The sequence below is a fragment of the Brachionichthys hirsutus genome, unplaced genomic scaffold (assembly GCF_040956055.1).
Source record: "Brachionichthys hirsutus isolate HB-005 unplaced genomic scaffold, CSIRO-AGI_Bhir_v1 contig_951, whole genome shotgun sequence".
Taxonomy (NCBI): Eukaryota; Metazoa; Chordata; class Actinopteri; order Lophiiformes; family Brachionichthyidae; genus Brachionichthys; species Brachionichthys hirsutus.
In genome coordinates this window covers 47,763-65,159 of record NW_027180583.1, presented here as the reverse complement: position 1 = coordinate 65,159, position 17,397 = coordinate 47,763, and the positions used below count along the sequence as shown (strand labels likewise).

Below are 17,397 nucleotides of genomic sequence, written 5' to 3'. Positions count from 1 at the left end.
GAAGTAAATGTTATTTATATATTATATATTATTCATGGATCACCTTCACAGACAACAAGCCACAAAGTGCTTCACAAGGAGAAGACAGCCTCCACGTGGCCTCCGCATGTCGCTGTTAGGTTTCTCCTTTTTCCCCGGTTCTTTTATTATATCTCGTGTTGGAGGTGTTTATTCAATAATGAGTCAGGATTATAAAACGAATCAAGTTTACAGAATGTTTTCAGTAAGTACAAAGCTGGTAAGGAAACACAGCGCTGGACTCTCCTACAGACGCGGGGGGGGGGGGACTCTGTAGAAGAGTCCCGAATGTTCTACGCCAGTGATCTTTATAGTGGGCGTCAAAACACCCTCCTCCCAGGGGGTGCTTACACCCTCCTCCTGGGATGGGCCGTTAGGGCCCTGACTTATTCCCATCGTGTATCAGTTACAATGTGTGATACTTTATATGTAATTAATCTATGTGTGTGATTATTACCACAAAGTATGTAGAGATAAAGAAACTAAGAGTGTTTGTGCACCCTGTGTATTGTGAGCGTGCTGCATAACTCAAATATCTAACAGTCCCCCTGCTGAGGTGGCCCGAATGGGTCACCTCACTAACCTATATGTGACCTATATGTTCACTCCCTGACAAGATCCGTGGTGCCCACCCCCCCAAGGGCGTTAGCTTGGACCCCGAACCTGGCCAGCAGAGAGTGTGTGCAGACAAAATGGAAATCACTAACAGTAGTTTGTTTACAGCGTAAACGCGGGAGCTAACCTCCCCTATGGGCCCCAAAGGGGACCCCGCAAAGCTTGCATAGCAAGGAGCTGTGGTAACTAATACAGATTACCAACCCTAATACCCCCACAGCCCCTCACATCAGCAATGAGCACAACATTATTAACATCCCCCCGTTAACCTGCAAGCAAACAGCGTCATCATGTACTAGCATTAACACCAAAGCGTGAAATGTAGACCCAGACCCCGATCACAGTCGGTCCTCTTCTCCCGGATCTCCAGGCACGATGAAGTCCAGCCTGTAGATCATGCACTAGAATGATCGCATGTTTATTGTGATGTATGTCCTACATCAGTTGCCGTAGGTTCGTGCTGCGCATGCTCGGGTTCTAGTTTATGGTCTTGTTGTTGTAAAAGCCACGCACGGGAGTAAGAAGCAATAAAGACGTGTTACCGAAAATAAGTATCTGTTCTCATTGCACGAACATTTTACATGGTGTCAGAAGACGTTTCGGACCTGCCGACCGTGAGTTGTTGTTTTTTTTGTGAAGGAAAGAAAACAGAAGAAGACAGTTAATCGTCTTAACTGTGCTTGTTAAGTATGGCGGAGGGATTCCGAAGACCGGACCCCCTTGTGTTCGAGGGAGACATTGCCGAGAAATGGCGTATTTTCGAGAGGGAATACGACATCTTCATCGAGGCGGCGCACATGGATAAACCTGCTAAAACGAAGGCGTATATCCTCCTCAATCTCGCAGGAGCGGAAGCTATCGAACGGGAGCGTTCATTTGTCTACGCAGCAGAAATTAGGGCGCCAGGCGACGATGGCGCTGTCCTCGTTCCCGCCGAGTCCCATGAAGATCCGGAGTGTCTCAAACGCAAGTTTCGAGATATGTGCAACCCGCAACACAACAGGACGATGGAAAGGCACAAGTTTCACACCCGAAATCAGAGACCAGGTGAGACAATTGACTCATTCATAAGCGATTTGAAGATCAAGGCAAAAAGTTGTCGTTTTGGTGAGCTGACAGAAGAGCTAATCTGTGACAGGATGGTGTGTGGAATCACTAATGACAGCGTTAGGAAGGCCCTGTTACGGGACAGTGATTTGACTCTCCACAAAGCCGTCTCAATCTGCCGTGTTTACGAGGTGACGGAGGAAAATACGAGAGCCCCGGCGAAGCAGACGTTCACCGTGGATGCGCTACAGCGAAAGTCCACCAGAGGGCAGCACAGACCGTGGAATAGTCGAGAGGCCACACAGCCCATTTTGAACTGCAATAATTGTGGTGGCAGCCATCCAGCGCAAAGGGAGAAATGTCCGGCATTTGGTCAGCAATGTCACAGATGCAGCAAGATGAACCATGACAAGAAATGCTGCAAATCAAGGTTAGTGAGTCAGAATCCAGAAAAAAGAGGCTTCACAAAGAGAAACTACTCCAGAAAACCAGTTCATCAGGTGGAGGTAGAGCAGTCTGAGCAGGCTGACACTGATGACACTTTGTATGTTGATGGAGTATCTGTGAACACAGTGGATGATCCGGCACAGGACCGAGACGAGGGTTTTGTCACTCTGCATGTGAACGACAAACCGATTGAAATGAAAATTGACACAGGAGCAAAGTGTAATGTAATGGCGAAAGACACTTTCCAACAGATTTCAGGAGGGAACGTCATCCCATGTGGCGAGAACACGAATCTAGTGGCTTATGGAGGCTGCAAAATTGAAACTGCAGGCCTCATCACTCTGTCTTGTCATTTAGATGGAAAACAACACACGCTATCTTTCTTCCTTGTAGAGCGTGATGTTACACCACTCTTGGGGTTCCGCGCATGTATGCGTCTAAATCTTGTTACCCTCAGCCCTCATGTTCATCAGGTCAGTGCAGAGACTACAACGGACTTTGTCAAACACATTAAAGAGCAATACCAGGATGTGTTCAGTGACGAGCTGGGAGAGTTGCCGATAACTTATTCCATGACAGTGGATCCAGCTGTGCAACCAGTTGTACGTCCAGCGCACCGCATTCCCTTGGCAATGCAGGATCGTGTGAAAGCTGAACACGACAAGATGACGAACAAAGAGTCATCATCCCTGTCTCTGAGCCCACGGACTGCGTTTCAGCAATGGTAGCGGCACATCAAAGAGACAAAGAGGAAATAAGGCTGTGTATTAACCCCAAAGACTTGAACACTGCTTTAAAGAGACCCCACTATCCGATGCGTAGCGTGGAGGAAGTCGCCACCCAAATGTCAGGTGCAACTTTGTTTTCAGTGCTCGATGCAAAGAATTCTTTTTGGCAGATCAAGCTAGATCAAAAGTCATCCAGGTTAGCGACATTTAGCACACCTTTTGGACGCTATCGGTTTCTCAGGATGCCATTTGGCATAAACTCAGCAAGCGAAGTTTTCCAGCGCTCAGTGGAACAACTGTTCGCTGGCTATCCATGTGCTATTATAGTTGACGACATACTCGTGGGAGGTCGTGATGCTGCTGAACATGATGCAAATCTGAAGAAGGTGCTTGACCGCGCACGAGAGATCAAACTCAGACTCAACCCGCAAAAGTGTAAGTTTCGTCTAGATCAGGTTTGCTATGTAGGTCACATCTTCACAAAGGAAGGTCTTAAAGCTGACCCCACGAAGACTGAAGCCATCACGAACATGCCAGTCCCAGGATTCTCTGGCAGTGCAACGTTTCCTTGGTATGGTGAACTATTTGGGGAAATTCATTCCAAATCTAAGCAACATCGCAGCGCCGCTCAGACAGCTCCCTCATAAAGACACTGCATGGTGCTGGCTTCCACAACACCAACAAGCATTCGACCATCTCAAGTCATGCTTATCCAGGTCACCGGTTCTGTCATACTTTGATGTGAAGAAACCAGTGACACTAACCTGTGATGCATCTTGTTATGGACTTGGCGCAGCATGTATGCAAGATGGAAAGCCTGTCGCATATGCATCTCGGACTCTTTCAGACACGGAAACTCGCTATGCACAGATCGAAAAAGAACTGCTCGCAGTGGTTTTCGCGTGTACAAAGTTCAAGGACTACATATATGGCAAGTTCACAGTCATTGAAACAGACCACCAACCCCTGGTCACCATCTTAAAGAAGCCAATCCACACAGCTCCGGCTCGTTTGCAAAGGATGCTACTTCGTCTTCAAGCCTTCAACATCACTCTGGTATACAAGAAGGGTAAGCACATGTACCTTGCCGACACCCTGTCACGTGCTCCAACCTGCACTGATTCCCAGACGACAAGTGCACATAATTTGTTTGATGTAATGTCTGTGAGCTTTATCTCAACGGCCAGGCTCGAGGAACTCAGAGCACACACAGCAGAAGACCAGGTGCTCCAGACCCTCAGCAACGTGATCCGGAATGGATGGCCTAACAAGGAACGCCAGGTACCTCTCTCTGCCCAGCCATACTTTCCTTACAGAGATGAGTTGGTAGTGGAGGATGGCGTAGTTGTTAAAGGACACAGACCAGTCATTCCTAACGCATTGCAAAAGGAGTATATCCAAATTATGCACGGAGGTCACCCAGGCATGGAAGCGACGAAAAGCAGAGCCAGAAGCACAGTATTGTGGCCCAGTATGAACAAAGACATTGTAAACAAGCTACTGTCTTGTGCGGTTTGTAACAGTACACGTCCGCACCAACAGAAAGAACCACTGAAACCACATCCTGTACCTGTTCTACCGTGGTCTACGGTTGCTACCGACATCTTTGAATGGCATGGACATCAATATTCGGTGCTGGTAGACTCGTACTCAGGATGGTTTGAGATGGATCTTCTCCGTGACATCTCCTCAGCTACTGTCATCAAAAAGCTGAAAAGACACTTCTCTGTTCATGGTGCACCGCACACCCTAATCTCAGATAATGGTGGACAGTACACAAGCCAGCGTTTCCGGGAGTTTGCGAAACAGTGGGACTTTGTTCACACCACCAGCAGCCCAGAGTACCCGCAATCCAACGGACTAGCTGAACGTGCAGTCCGCAGCGCAAAGCAGCTAATGGAAAGGTCACACAGAGATGGTTCAGACATTTTCCTTAATCTGTTGAACATCAGGAACATTCCTCGTGACAACACGCTAGGATCACCGGCAGAACGTCTCATGTCTCGACACACACGCTCAACCTTTCCCATGGACAACAATCTTCCAGCACCTGCCCCTAAAAGCAATAAACAGGTCGCTACACAACTCCAGCAGAAGAGACTTGTTCAGAAACGGTACTACGATGCAGCCAGTCGACCATTGCAACCACTCGCAGAAGGTCAGGTTGTCAGACTGCAGACCCCACAGGGATACGACCGCCTTGGCACGGTGGTACAGGCTTGCAAGGAGCCACGCTCCTACTTTATTAAATCAGAAGGAGGCACCTACAGGAGGAATCGCCGCCACATCCTTCCGGTCAGTGAGCCATCTCCACCTCCACATGTCGACCCTGATGATCCTTCTTCCCAACCGACTGTATCTGGTACACCGATCCTTATTCCATCATCACCACGATCACGTCGTTTTTCTCAGCCGACGATTCACCGTTCCACCTGTGAGCAACCAAACGCTCCGGCTCGCTCATCAGCCCTGCTGCCACACGGTGGCTCCCCTTATGTTACACGCTCGGGTCGGATTTCTAGACCGAATCCAAAATATAAAGACTGAACTGAGTGTTGTTTGTTTCTTGAAAAAAAAAAAAGAAAAAAAAAAAAGGGGATGAATGTGTTATAAGATGTGATGATATGTTGATGTTTTTACAGCCTGAGTGATTTACGTTTTTCAGTGTTTCTCGTGCAACATTATTTAGGTATAGACACATACTTGGTGAAATAACTGTTAAATATTTAAGTTAATAAAATGCTGCTAATTTCATGCAGGACTGTTTACGTTAGAAATGTTTGCATAGATGATGGCAGTACACTTTATTTTATTCCTAGAGGCACAAGCTAAAGGAAGAGGATGTAGATCATGCACTAGAATGATCGCATGTTTATTGTGATGTATGTCCTACATCAGTTGCCGTAGGTTCGTGCTGCGCATGCTCGGGTTCTAGTTTATGGTCTTGTTGTTGTAAAAGCCACGCACGGGAGTAAGAGGCAATAAAGACGTGTTACCGAAAATAAGTATCTGTTCTCATTGCACGAACATTTTACACAGCCGTCCCAGCAGGGTGTGAGGGTCAATAGTGCCAGGGGCCATAAGGGCCCCCCGCTCAGCCTACCAATTATCCCTAACAATTAATGGACTGGATAACCCCAAATGTCCGAAAAAGTTAACTAACAGCGCTCTAAGGCCTCAAAGGGTCGCTCCCAGACCGTCATCAGGTGAGGTGACGTGAGGAATGAAGATGCTACAGCCCAGTTAGCAGACAGTCAAGAGCAATATAATCTGAGTAAGTGTTACATCCAGTTCCTAGTGTCTCCGCCCAGTGGCCAGTGAAGTAATGGCATTTACACAACTGAACACAGTGACGGCCTGTGTGGGGTCATCCAAAGAAAAATTTCAATCAAACCTCCAATAATTTGGTCATCTCATTTAGTTAAGCTTAGTTACCCTCGCCGAAGCGGAAGCGAGGGTATTGCAATTGGGTGCGTTTGTCTGTCTGTCTGTCTGTTTGTCTGTTTGTCTGTTTGTCTGTCCGAGCGCATAACTCAAAAACTAGTAACCCAATCGACTTGAAATTTTTACACAAGCAAGGTTCTGTCCGTGGATCGGTCCTCCCCGAGAATGGCGTCGATCCGGATCTGGATCCAGATTCTAAAATTATTTTTACATCTGGAATTGTGCCTGTGCTGTAAACTGTCACTTTAAGAGGGAGGGGCACGAATGGCATGATGGGAAAAAGAGTCCAGAAGATGGCTTGTAGTACGTTCCGGAGCAGCAAGCTAGAGCAGGTTTGGCCCCTCTGATCCGGAATCCTCTCAGGATTCTAATAACATCTCCAAGTTTGTGCTCTACCTCCAAACCTATTCCCTTTAACCTATCGTACCTAAAGTCTATAAGAAAGGTGGTCCACCATCCGCCCCAACAATTCAAGGAACACCTCTCTTTCCTATTCTCAAAATTAGTTCCACATTTTATTTCCCACTTCAGGTCACTCACACATCAAGCAAACACCACCAATGAACATCTCCATCGTCCGAGGGCGCCCCCAGTGGTGACTGACCGATCAGTCAGCGTTCTCTGATCCGTGTCTCCTGTAATGAGGTTCCTGACACACGGCAACCGTCTGCATCTATCTTAACCTATTGTGAACGCCAGACCCCACCACGTCGTCCTTCGCTGCACCTTTACCCAATCATCTCTGTCTCAGGGGTTCTCCTGTGGTGGACATAAAACTGTTAGAATCTTGAACCTGTGTTCCTGTTACCTGCCTCACCTCGAGACATCTCACAGGCGCGGTTCACTCCCATCAGCTCAGCCATCTGTGTAGAGGACGGCGATGGAAGAACCTGCTCTTCCAGGACCGTCCACCCTTGTTGTGTCCATTGTGTATGTTCTGCTACTGTACAGGGGACACCTACACCCCCTGCGGATGTAGCATGATTCAGTACATCAGTGAAAAATGTCCTGCCTGGTTCGGGTTCCCGGAAACATGTGACATAGTATCCCGTCTTTCTGTCCTCCCTGTCCATATTATTGCATGTCCCTTCTGTGGAAGTGTGACCTCTTTGCTGTTGAGAAATGTGCTACTGTGTGTGGATTATTGTTCACTATACCGCACCCAGTTCCTACATCTATCCTCTAATTATAACCCGATCTTCTACCTGCATGGTAATTCTTGATCCTGTAAACCAGTCTGACCCCCTGTAGCTGGACCCTGGCCTCCCTTTCTTGACCTGGTCGAACCCAAAGACAAAAACACCCCGCATGAAACATCCTCCCTTTAACTGAAATTTGGTCTGTCAGAACTCCAACAAAATAGATCATGAATTAATCTTATTATGGTTTGTTTTCAATGGAACAGAGACACCCAGAGATGAAGGCCAATATCAGATGCTAATTTAGAATATACCTTCCTCTCTTCCTATAATGTCCTAAAGTCGCTCTCTTTCTTCTTTATTTTCATGTTAAAATCGCCACATCTAATGTGGACATTTTAATAATAAGTGCCTGTCCTCCTCAAGACTGTGTAAGTAGGTGATCTAAGTTACAGAAATAATTCAGTTCCAGATTCTCTGTTTTATCCTCATTCTAGGTTTTACTGCAATAATCCGTTTTCAGTTGAACCATGCTAACTTATTTTAACATCTACTCTTCCTCCTCAGAAGCATTTATATTCCTTGTGTGTTCCTGGGTTGATCCTCCTTTGCCCTGTATTGATCTAATATATATTTGTGCAGCTCTTATTGTACAAACCTAGCCCTATTTTCTAGGTAAGTTTTATAATGCATCGACATCGTCTCCATGCAGTGTTCTGTTCATATTTAAGATCTTCATTCAGTGCCTGCAGGGCTTCTAATGATCTCATTCTGCTTTATTTTGCACTGATGTTTTGCATTCGTTTATGGTCGTATCTAAACGCAGTAGGAACGAGTAACTGGTCACCGTTGGCTATCATCAAAACCCTCTCATTGCAGTGTCCCCATTCACACTCACTGTTTTGTTTAAAAAGGGAAAATGTATTTCATTCACTTCATTTAATTCAAGAAGTCTGTTTCTAAATTGGGGCACTGTATGTGTATATACAGTGCACCCCCCTGTGTGTATGTGCACCCCCCCTGTTATTCTGTGGGTAGTCCCGGACCGAGCTTTAGCAATGGCCTGCTGCTAGAGGGGATGGCTGCTGTCCCTCTAGTCAGTGCATGTATCCTTGTCCAGGGATCCAGAGTCGATACAAAGGATCTGGACCTTCCCCTCCTGAGGGCTGTGTTTAAAAACACAGCACTCATTAAATCATTGATCCCCGCCAAGTCCAAGTGGAAAGGCAAGGAGAAAGCCGGAGTAGCCAGTGCGCTAGCCCTGGCCAGAGCCAATAGCTGTACAACGTCGCCCGTCCTGTTGATGGACCATCGTGTACTTGTGTGACTGTATAAAGAAATTCCCATGGTGCTTGTGCAACTCTCAAACACCCAACTTTATTCATTCCATACATTCACCTCCCATCATTATAGGGTGGGGGTCATGGGAGGTCTCATGCCTCCTTGTAATGCATGTGAGGCCAGGGGGGGAGGGGTGCATGGATGTGCGTGTTTAAACTAAGAGAAGAAGTCAAGGACGGAAGGAAACAACCAGTTCCTCATCTAAACTGCGCTAGCAGGTGCAGACAGAAGGCCGTACGAACGATGGGATAGAGTGTTATCAGAGGACACTGAGCACAGAGGGAAGTAATAACAGCATGTACAGTTCAATCGTCTCACCAATAACTCTCACTGAAAGTGGGGTCAGTGTTGATGGATGAAGCTGAGGGAGGAGTCTATCCCACCCTGGTTGTTGTCCGTTCTGTCCCTTCTCCAGATCATCCTGCATGGGGACGTTCGATATCTACAAAAATAGAGCATATGAATTTGCAATGGTCTTCTACCTCAATAACACTGTCCGGTGTCCTGTGACAGAGTGTGTTTGTACTCCCCCAACGTATGTGTTCCTTTCCGGCGTTCAGGACATCCATGGTGGGACCCTGGGATGGTCATTGTCAGAACGATTCCTCCACTGTCTCACAACCTCTGTGTTTCTGGCGGCCCCCCAGACGTGGTTCTCCTGTCACACACTCATCAGGCCTCCATTAGAACCTGCAGCACACTCAGACAAAATCTTTACATTTCTACTCCAAGATTATAGACACATTTACAGAACTTCTTTCCTATGATCAGTAATATGTGCTCCCAGATAATCTTGACTTCTGTCCTGCATTCTGTGACGTGCAGCACTGCTCTGTGATTGTCTGGTTCTGGGGTGTGCGTGTCTGTGTTCTCTGCCCTGCCTCGTCTCTAGCAGGGTGCATCATATATCGTGAATGCTTTTTGTGGATCATGTAGCTTCTCTGTCACCTTATCAGTGATCTACTGACGTAGCTCCGCGTTATCGGAGGTCTTCATCCTGCCTCTATCTCACCCCGGCGCCTCTACTAGGCCTCGATCTCCCCTCAATGACTCCTTATTTTATGTGCAGCAATGCTCTTCGATTAGGTAACTAATTTTGGGGTTTGTGTGCAGGTGTTCTGCATTTACATCTTGATACTCGTGAGCATGTTGGCCTAAGGTCAATTCCAGCTGTCAGGTTCCAGTGGGACCGAGAGGGCCCTTCTCTGTCCCACTCCACCGCAAGCCGAAGGTGTAAATTTAGGTGTATTGTGTGTGTGTGTGTGCTTGCTCTTTCTTACACAGGTTACGGCTCAAGAGATTTTGAACCACCCATCTAAAACATTTGAACTCCCTCACAATCTTTGATAATTTATCCATTTTCAGTTCCAAGCCGAAAGTTAATTTTTGATTTATTTTCAATTTAATCATTTAGTTTTAGACATTGCTGCATGCATCAAGTAGTTGTTGTTTCACCGTTATTAAATTCACCAGATATGTGTGTGTGTAAACGGGCCTGCTAGCCCCCCCCGATCACCTTTTTACGAAAGTAAATCTTTTAGCATCTTATCATATTTTGCAAGTTCACATATTATTCCTCCCCATGTAGATGATGGAGAGTTGGCGGCCGCCATTCTATGAATTTCAACCTTTTTAGATGCCATTTGGATTTTAACATGCCCAAACTATTTCAATAACAGAATCAGGTTTTCTTAATTAGTCTGTTCTTTATTTATCTATTTATGCAGTTACGATTTTTCCTGGATTTTATATTTTAACCGGTTGTTTGCCCTGTCTACACTAGTTTTATAGACGTCTTTCCTTTCGGACCCCACTTTTTCCTTTATCTAAGCTCACTCACCTTTTGGTCCCGGGACTCAAAACCCCTAGTGACGCTTTCAGACCAAAGGTGGCCAAAATCACCCCAGAGCCAGGGATTTTAACCTGTTGCTGTCGACCCATCTGGATATGGTCTTTTTGCTCGTGAGGCCAAATTATTTGCTCACCTGAGCCCAGGGAGACAGAAAACCTTTTTATGTCCTCTTTTTTGGGCTCTCCGGTGTAGCAGTCCAAATTACGATGACTGAACCTGGGACTCCAAACCCTTTTCTGACGCTTATGTGGTTCAGTGGATTAAAAGCCGATTAAATTTGTTACGTGAGCTGGCTCTGGAGGGATTCCCAGGAGACCCTTTGCATTTCTGGCATTTACCAGACCGTTTATGTCTCGCACGGGGTCTGCCACCCAATCCAGTCCAGTTTTCGGCTGGACCGGACCGTGCCGTCAACCAACCGGACGTCACCGCTGGCCAACGCTGCCTGCACAGGCCGCGAACAGACCGCGTCTTCAAACGCTCTCTTTTTGTGCGGAGTGGGGTCACCTTATCACCATTTCACCTTCTATTTATATAGCGCTTTCCTTATCAGTAGTCAGTACACGGCAGTTCTGACCACTGTTCTCGTATCACAAAGCTGTGGTGTGGCCGCCTCCCACTACCTGCGATCACACACCTGGACACGGATCGATGCCTCTGCCTTGAGATCACAAACACCTAAGAACGGATCGATGCCTCCGCCTTGAGATCACAAACACCTGAGAACGGACCGATGCCTCCGCCTTGAGATCACAAACATCTGGACACTGATCAGGAGCCCAGATCAAGGTTTATAGCTCACAAAGTCACACAAGAGCCCAGGTGCGAATCAAGGCTCTCCCACGACTCAGGCTCCACACACACACGCATTTATCTTATTCCCTGTTCCTTTCCAGCTTTTAGGACAACAATACATGTCTTACATGCCTATAGCTCTGGTACCATTCTTAAACAGTTCACTCTTTATACAGACCCACATGCTGAACCAGGCAAGCATCCGGCAGAAATTTTAGTCAAAGGTTTCTGCTTACCTGTTAGATGCGCATTACAGATGTTGCCTGGCCCAGCACGGGAACTGCCACCTCCATTGAGATCCGGGTCACGGCACCAGCTGTTAGATTTCTCCTTTTTCCCCGGTTCTTTTATTATATCTCGTGTTGGAGGTGTTTATTCAATAATAAGTCAGGATTATAAAACGAATCAAGTTTACAGAATGTTTTCAGTAAGTACAAAGCTGGTAAGGAAACACAGCGCTGGACTCTTCAACAGACGCAGGAGCGGGACTCTGTAGAAGAGTCCCGAATGTTCTACGGCAGGGATCTTTATAGTGGGCGTCAAAACACCCTCGTCCTGGGATGGGCCGTTTGGGTCCTCCATGTATCAGTTAACAATGTGTTGCTTTAAATGTGATTAATCTATGTTGTGATTATTACCACAAAGTATGTAGAGATAAAGAAACTAAGAGTGTTTGTGCACCCTGTGTATTGTGAGCGTGCTGCATAACTCAAATATCTAACATCGTAGTTGCAAGGTTGCATGCTCTTTAAGCTGTTGGGTTTCTGCTTTTCCCCGGTTCTTTTATTATATCTCGTTTTGGAGGTGTTTATTCAATGATGAGTCAGGATTATAAAACGTATCAAGTTTACTGAAGGTTTTCAGTAAGTACAAAGCTGGTAAGGAAACACAGCGCTGGACTCTCCTACAGATGCGGGGGGGGGGGGGGGGGGGGCAGTAAATGTTTCGGCAGTGGGCGTAGAACACCCTCCTCCTGGGAGGGGCCCTAACTTATACCCACCGTGTATCAGTTAACAATGTGTGATGCTTTATATGTGATTAATCTATGTGTTCGATTATTACCACAAAGTATGTAGAGATAAAGAAACTAAGAGTGTTTGTGCAACCTGTGTATTGTGCTGCATAACTCAAATATCTAACAAAGCAAAACAAATGTCTTTATAACGTCCCCCGTCCACAGCTCCAGCGCTAGCGCTTCTCCAGCTCAATGTCGAAGGCCTCACCACTGCCAAGATTGACATCCTTGAGCAATTGGCCCGAAAAAACAACGTGACAGCGATCACCCTGCAGGAGACCCACCAGGAAAACAAGAACATCCTGAGGGTCCCTGGGTACACCTTGGCTGGCCACATTGCCAGTAAACATCATGGCACGGCCACATTTGTGCACATAGATATGTCCTGGTCAGCTGCCGGACAGTCTCCAGATGGTGCAGAGATAGAATGGATTAACACCAAAGTGCAAGACACTACCATCGTCAACATCTACAAATCACCGCCCAGCAGATTGGTCCCATCGTCCCTGCCGGACGATGGGACACGTCATAATCCAAAGCAGTGTCTGGGCTAATCAGGCGTTTGAAGGGTTAGGGTTCGGGTTGGCCAAGGGTCACGCAGGTCGCCAGCCGAATTGTCTGAACACCGGGGTGTCTAGGCAATGTCAAGGCCCTCATGCCATAATCAAAAGGCTTGAAATATTTCAGCTATACTGTAAAAGGGTCAAACTTTAAATGAACTTTTCCATAATCTTCTAATGGCCCTGTGATGAACTGGTGACTTGTCCAGGGTGTGGCCCACCTCTCACCCATAGTCAGCGGGGCTAGGCGTTACCCGGCTTCGGTTAAGTGGCTGAACACAATAGGGCTCCTTCTCGTCTTCAAGAATGAATGAATAGTCCTCTCATTTATTGAGATGCACCCGGGTAGCCATTCATCCATTCATCCATTCATCCATTCATCTGCCGAGCGCTTTCCCGCTCTGCGGGTCGCGGGACTCGCTGGAGCCTATCCCAGCTTGCTATGGACAAAATGCATTTCACAATATTCCACCAAAGAAGGCTGAAATGTAAAATCAGCTTCAGCTCTCGTCTGATCACGGGCCAGTCTGGATCATTATCTCACATTTCGGGGTTCAAACCGGCGCCGACCACGGATGTCTGGAGCCAACACAGCACAGATGGTTTCATCGATCGTCTCGTCTAATGGAAGATGGATGGATGTACGGATGCTGACATGGCATTTAAAGTTGAACAGTTAAAGCCCTCTTCATTACGAAACGATGGAGATTTATTCCATCCCAGCAGCATGTAAAGTACAGCACTCATTTTGGCTCCAAATAAAGTTAAAATTGCTATTTTCATTGGGGCTAAGAAGCCTAAGCGTAGTCAAAGACTTGAAACTGCATGTGTAAACAGGAAGTAGAACCCACAGCAGTGTGACCTGCGTCTGTTCAGCGGCCCTTCGCTCTGAGGAGCTGCATCATCTCCTCTCTTCTGCTTCTCAGTCTACTAACCCACCCCGAGGATTTTCTTCATGCGCTCATACACTACGTAGGAGATGCTGACAGCTGGAATGACTTTGAGAAAGTTGGGGGTGATGCCTCGGTACAGGCCGGCTACACCCTCGTGTGATATGATGTACTTGAACTGGCCCACCATGGTCAGCTTGGGTTTCCCTTCAGTAATGGCTGAAAGAAAAGCAAAAGAGGTTGAGAGTTGACTCCTAGCTGGGCCATTGATTATGGAACAATATGTTAGGAACACGTCGGAATCCGTTTTACCTTGTGCCTGCATACGTGTGCGGATGAGAGCCAGGGGATAGGACGCCAGCTGTCCACAGGTACTTGAGATGGTACCACAGCCCAGGAGCACAAGAACTCCTGGATCTGCAGAGTCTAAGCAGTACCTCTGAAGCCAAGCGTTCTTCAGAGTCTTTCGATGGAGCAGGAACAGGCAGAAATAGTTTCATATGTAAAGGTGGCGAGTTGCAAAAGTAAGGTCAAACTTTAGCGGGCTATCTTTGAGCTTCTGATTTTGACTGTGGGCTGCACACACCTCGTACACGGCCAAATCGATACCAGCATAAGGAATGATGCCGACTGTATTTGGCAGGTAGCCCCTGTAGAAAGCCTGGGCTCCCTCCACCTTCAGGATCTTCCTGGCACAATCAGCCACACCCGAGTACTGTCCAGTCGTCCTCAGTATAAGACGAGTCTTCAGCACCTACACACCAGAGTGGAGAAGCAGGGTGAGGATCGACTGTACCCCTACGGCGTCTTTGTATTTATTTACTTTATTGTGCTGCTACGTGCACCATTAGAAATAAAGTTCACTTTAAGTCTAGGCACTGAACTTAGTGCCACAGAAATACACTGCAGAATGTGAGAACTTTATGCCTTTGTCGGTCCAGGAGTGTGACGGAGTCCACAGCCCTCACCTGGCTTAGAGGAAGCCACACCTGCGGTATGAGTGCAGCCACTGTATGAATGGATGAATGCAGGCTCGTGTTGTAAAGGACAGACCCAGAAAGGCAGCAGAGATACGATGACCTTTAAACTGACCTCCATTGGGTAGATGATGGTCTGGGCAGTAGCTCCTGCCAAAGATCCAGCGATAAACCTTTCTTGTACCCTTAAAGAGCCCCCCTCTTTACTGCCCCGAATCAAGCACTTCATCTAAAGTAAAAGAAAGAATGGTTGGCGGGGAAAGACAGACGTGGGAAGGGCCCAGAGGGGGGGGGGGCAATAATATGATGCATCTGTGGAGAGAATTCAACTATCCGGACATGAAAATAGGCATTATTCAAGACTGGGTAGAGTTCTGGTCTTACATGTACCATTAGGTTTATTTATACGGATTGAGTTCTAATTATTTCTTGTCATTGATTGGTTGGAGCGCACCGACCTGTTCATAGGCCATAAACTTAATGGCCGATTCAGGAGCAATCTTGAGGACATTGATCCCATTTCCCCTCCAGAGTGAGAACACGCCTCCTTCCTTGATCATTCCCCTCAGTCCAGACCAGAGATTGATTCCTTGAGATTTAGAACCATGTACCTGAATGCAAAAACAAGTCAATCATCTGAGTACAGTGGGTACAGATACAAGCTGCCAAACTGAGCTAGTTCAACAGGAAGGGGGTGCGAGGTGAGGTCCTTTATCAGGTTCAGGTCGGTGATGGCCCTGGGCAAAAAGCAGTTTTCCAGCCTTGAGGTGCGAGCTTTAGTTTAAAGGCTCTATAGTTGGTGACAGCCCAGAACCATTCAGTTTGACCACTGATAGGGTCATTTGCTTATTTTCATTTGTTTAAATGTAACCGTGAGATAAAGAACAGCCCCATCTGGTGGGCAGCGATGTTGTGTGCTCTGAAGGTATCGTGATGTCACTAAGTCAAGAGGTGGAGCCATGAACGTTATAAATAAACTTGTTCCGGGAAGCGGAAACAGTTGGTTGGAGGAAGCGCGCCGGACCAGCCGGTCCGGGCAGCGTGAGAGAAAATAGAAGCCTGGTGTCCGCCTGTTTCATTTCGGTGCGTTTGTAAATTAATATCACAATGTTAGAGACTTAATCTCTAACAACCACTCAGTTCCGAGGTGTGAATCAGCCTCGGTCATCCTCGCTGGCGGCTCAAACACTCTTAACGTCAGCTCCTCTAACCGTTTGTTTCACCGTCTCGACAGACAAAAACTCTCCGAGCACAAATGAGAAAAGATTTGAGACAGCCCTTCACAAAAGTATAATCGTGAACTTTGTGAAATGACCCACCTGCAGGAAGACTTTTAGACGGTCCAATGGTGCAGTGCCTGTTCGGGACACAGCGCCTGCCATCGCCCCAGCAACCAGCTGCTTCCACACCAGACCTGAGCGCCGCTCACGCTCTGAGAACTCGTCTGGCACAGTCAGATGTTCTCCGATGTCAAACATCTGTGGCACCAGGAGAAATGTAAAGGACAACTTGTACCGGCATATCTTCCAGGTGGCCTTTAATCATTTGTATTGTCGAATTCTTTGCAGGTTACAACTGAATGCATCACATTTTCACTATAAAAAAAGAAGCAAGCTTTTTCATATGTCTTCTATCTGATCCTTTCTTTTCCAGTTTTGTTATGTCCTGATCTTTTTTCAGAATAGTTTTTATTTATTTAGTTCTATTTTATTTTTATTTTATTTTGTATTTTTATTTTTGTTTATGTGGCCATATGTAGTCTCCCTCCGTGCCACTGAGGGGCGCTATGCGGTGGTGTAGGTTCGCCCCTCAATGGCCGGCATATACTTCCTGTAGCTGCGCGCGCATCCACACCTCTTCCGGGTTACTCATGGGCTGTCGTGGCGTGACGGACGCGAATGAATGACCATCTGCGCGCAGGATTTGTTGTCAGAGCAGCTGATCGGTGATAGAGCTGAGGCACGGGCTGGCCTGCTCGTCTGATCTCTGGTGAAATCGAGCGGCGGATGTGTTTGCTCTGCTGTCCTGTTGGCAGTGAGATTATTATTTCTGGAAGGTTGAAGAGGCGTGTGGGCCGTTCACAGCCACTGGCGTCCCCTGATCGTGGCTGCTGCTTTAGGTGGAAATTCCTCTGTTTCATATTGTTTGTGCTGACTGTTATGGTGCCTTATGTTAATCAGTGTTAATAATTGTTGTTAAACCGATACCAATTTTGAAGACACAGCTGTATGTCAATCTGTGAGAATAAACTGTGTGAACCGGACCCGCTCTCTGCCTGTGTGGAATGAATCGAACCTGTGTCCCTGGAGTAGGGATATGCGCACCAGTATAATTCAGGAGAGATAATTCCTCCTAGATAATTCCCAGGAGTAAAATTCCCTGGGTGGCGTTGTCGCAACCAAAACTCCACCAACCTGTCACATTTTCAGATGACAGTAATTACAGGGCAGAATGGTGGCGCAGTGATTAGCGCCGCCGCCTCACAGCAAACAGGTACTGGGTTCGATTTCCATTCTGTGTGGCGTTTTT

The 17,397-nt window shown here is 47.0% G+C and overlaps 1 protein-coding gene across 1 annotated transcript; it reads right to left on the bottom strand.

Annotated features, from left to right (window-relative positions):
* Nucleotides 1-13,931: 13,931 nt before the first annotated feature.
* On the bottom strand, nucleotides 13,932-16,381 carry LOC137916044 (mitochondrial adenyl nucleotide antiporter SLC25A23-like). The gene is made up of 6 exons (XM_068759165.1): nucleotides 16,188-16,381; nucleotides 15,327-15,479; nucleotides 14,984-15,097; nucleotides 14,478-14,645; nucleotides 14,204-14,354; nucleotides 13,932-14,110 (listed from the first exon to the last, which is right to left on the bottom strand). Exons 1-6 carry the CDS (start codon nucleotides 16,344-16,346, stop codon nucleotides 13,932-13,934), a joined length of 924 nt encoding a protein of 307 aa, XP_068615266.1. The 5' UTR covers nucleotides 16,347-16,381.
* Nucleotides 16,382-17,397: the final 1,016 nt, after the last annotated feature.

Coding starts and splice junctions, on each gene's coding strand:
- LOC137916044 (XM_068759165.1), bottom strand. CDS start 16,346: ATGTTTGACATCGGAGAACATCTGACTGTGCCAGACGAGTTCTCAGAG. Junction 14,646..14,983: donor CCATCATCTACCCAATGGAG/GTCAGTTTAAAG, acceptor TCTGGTGTGTAG/GTGCTGAAGACTCGTCTTAT. Junction 14,355..14,477: donor TCGATTTGGCCGTGTACGAG/GTGTGTGCAGCC, acceptor CTCCATCGAAAG/ACTCTGAAGAACGCTTGGCT.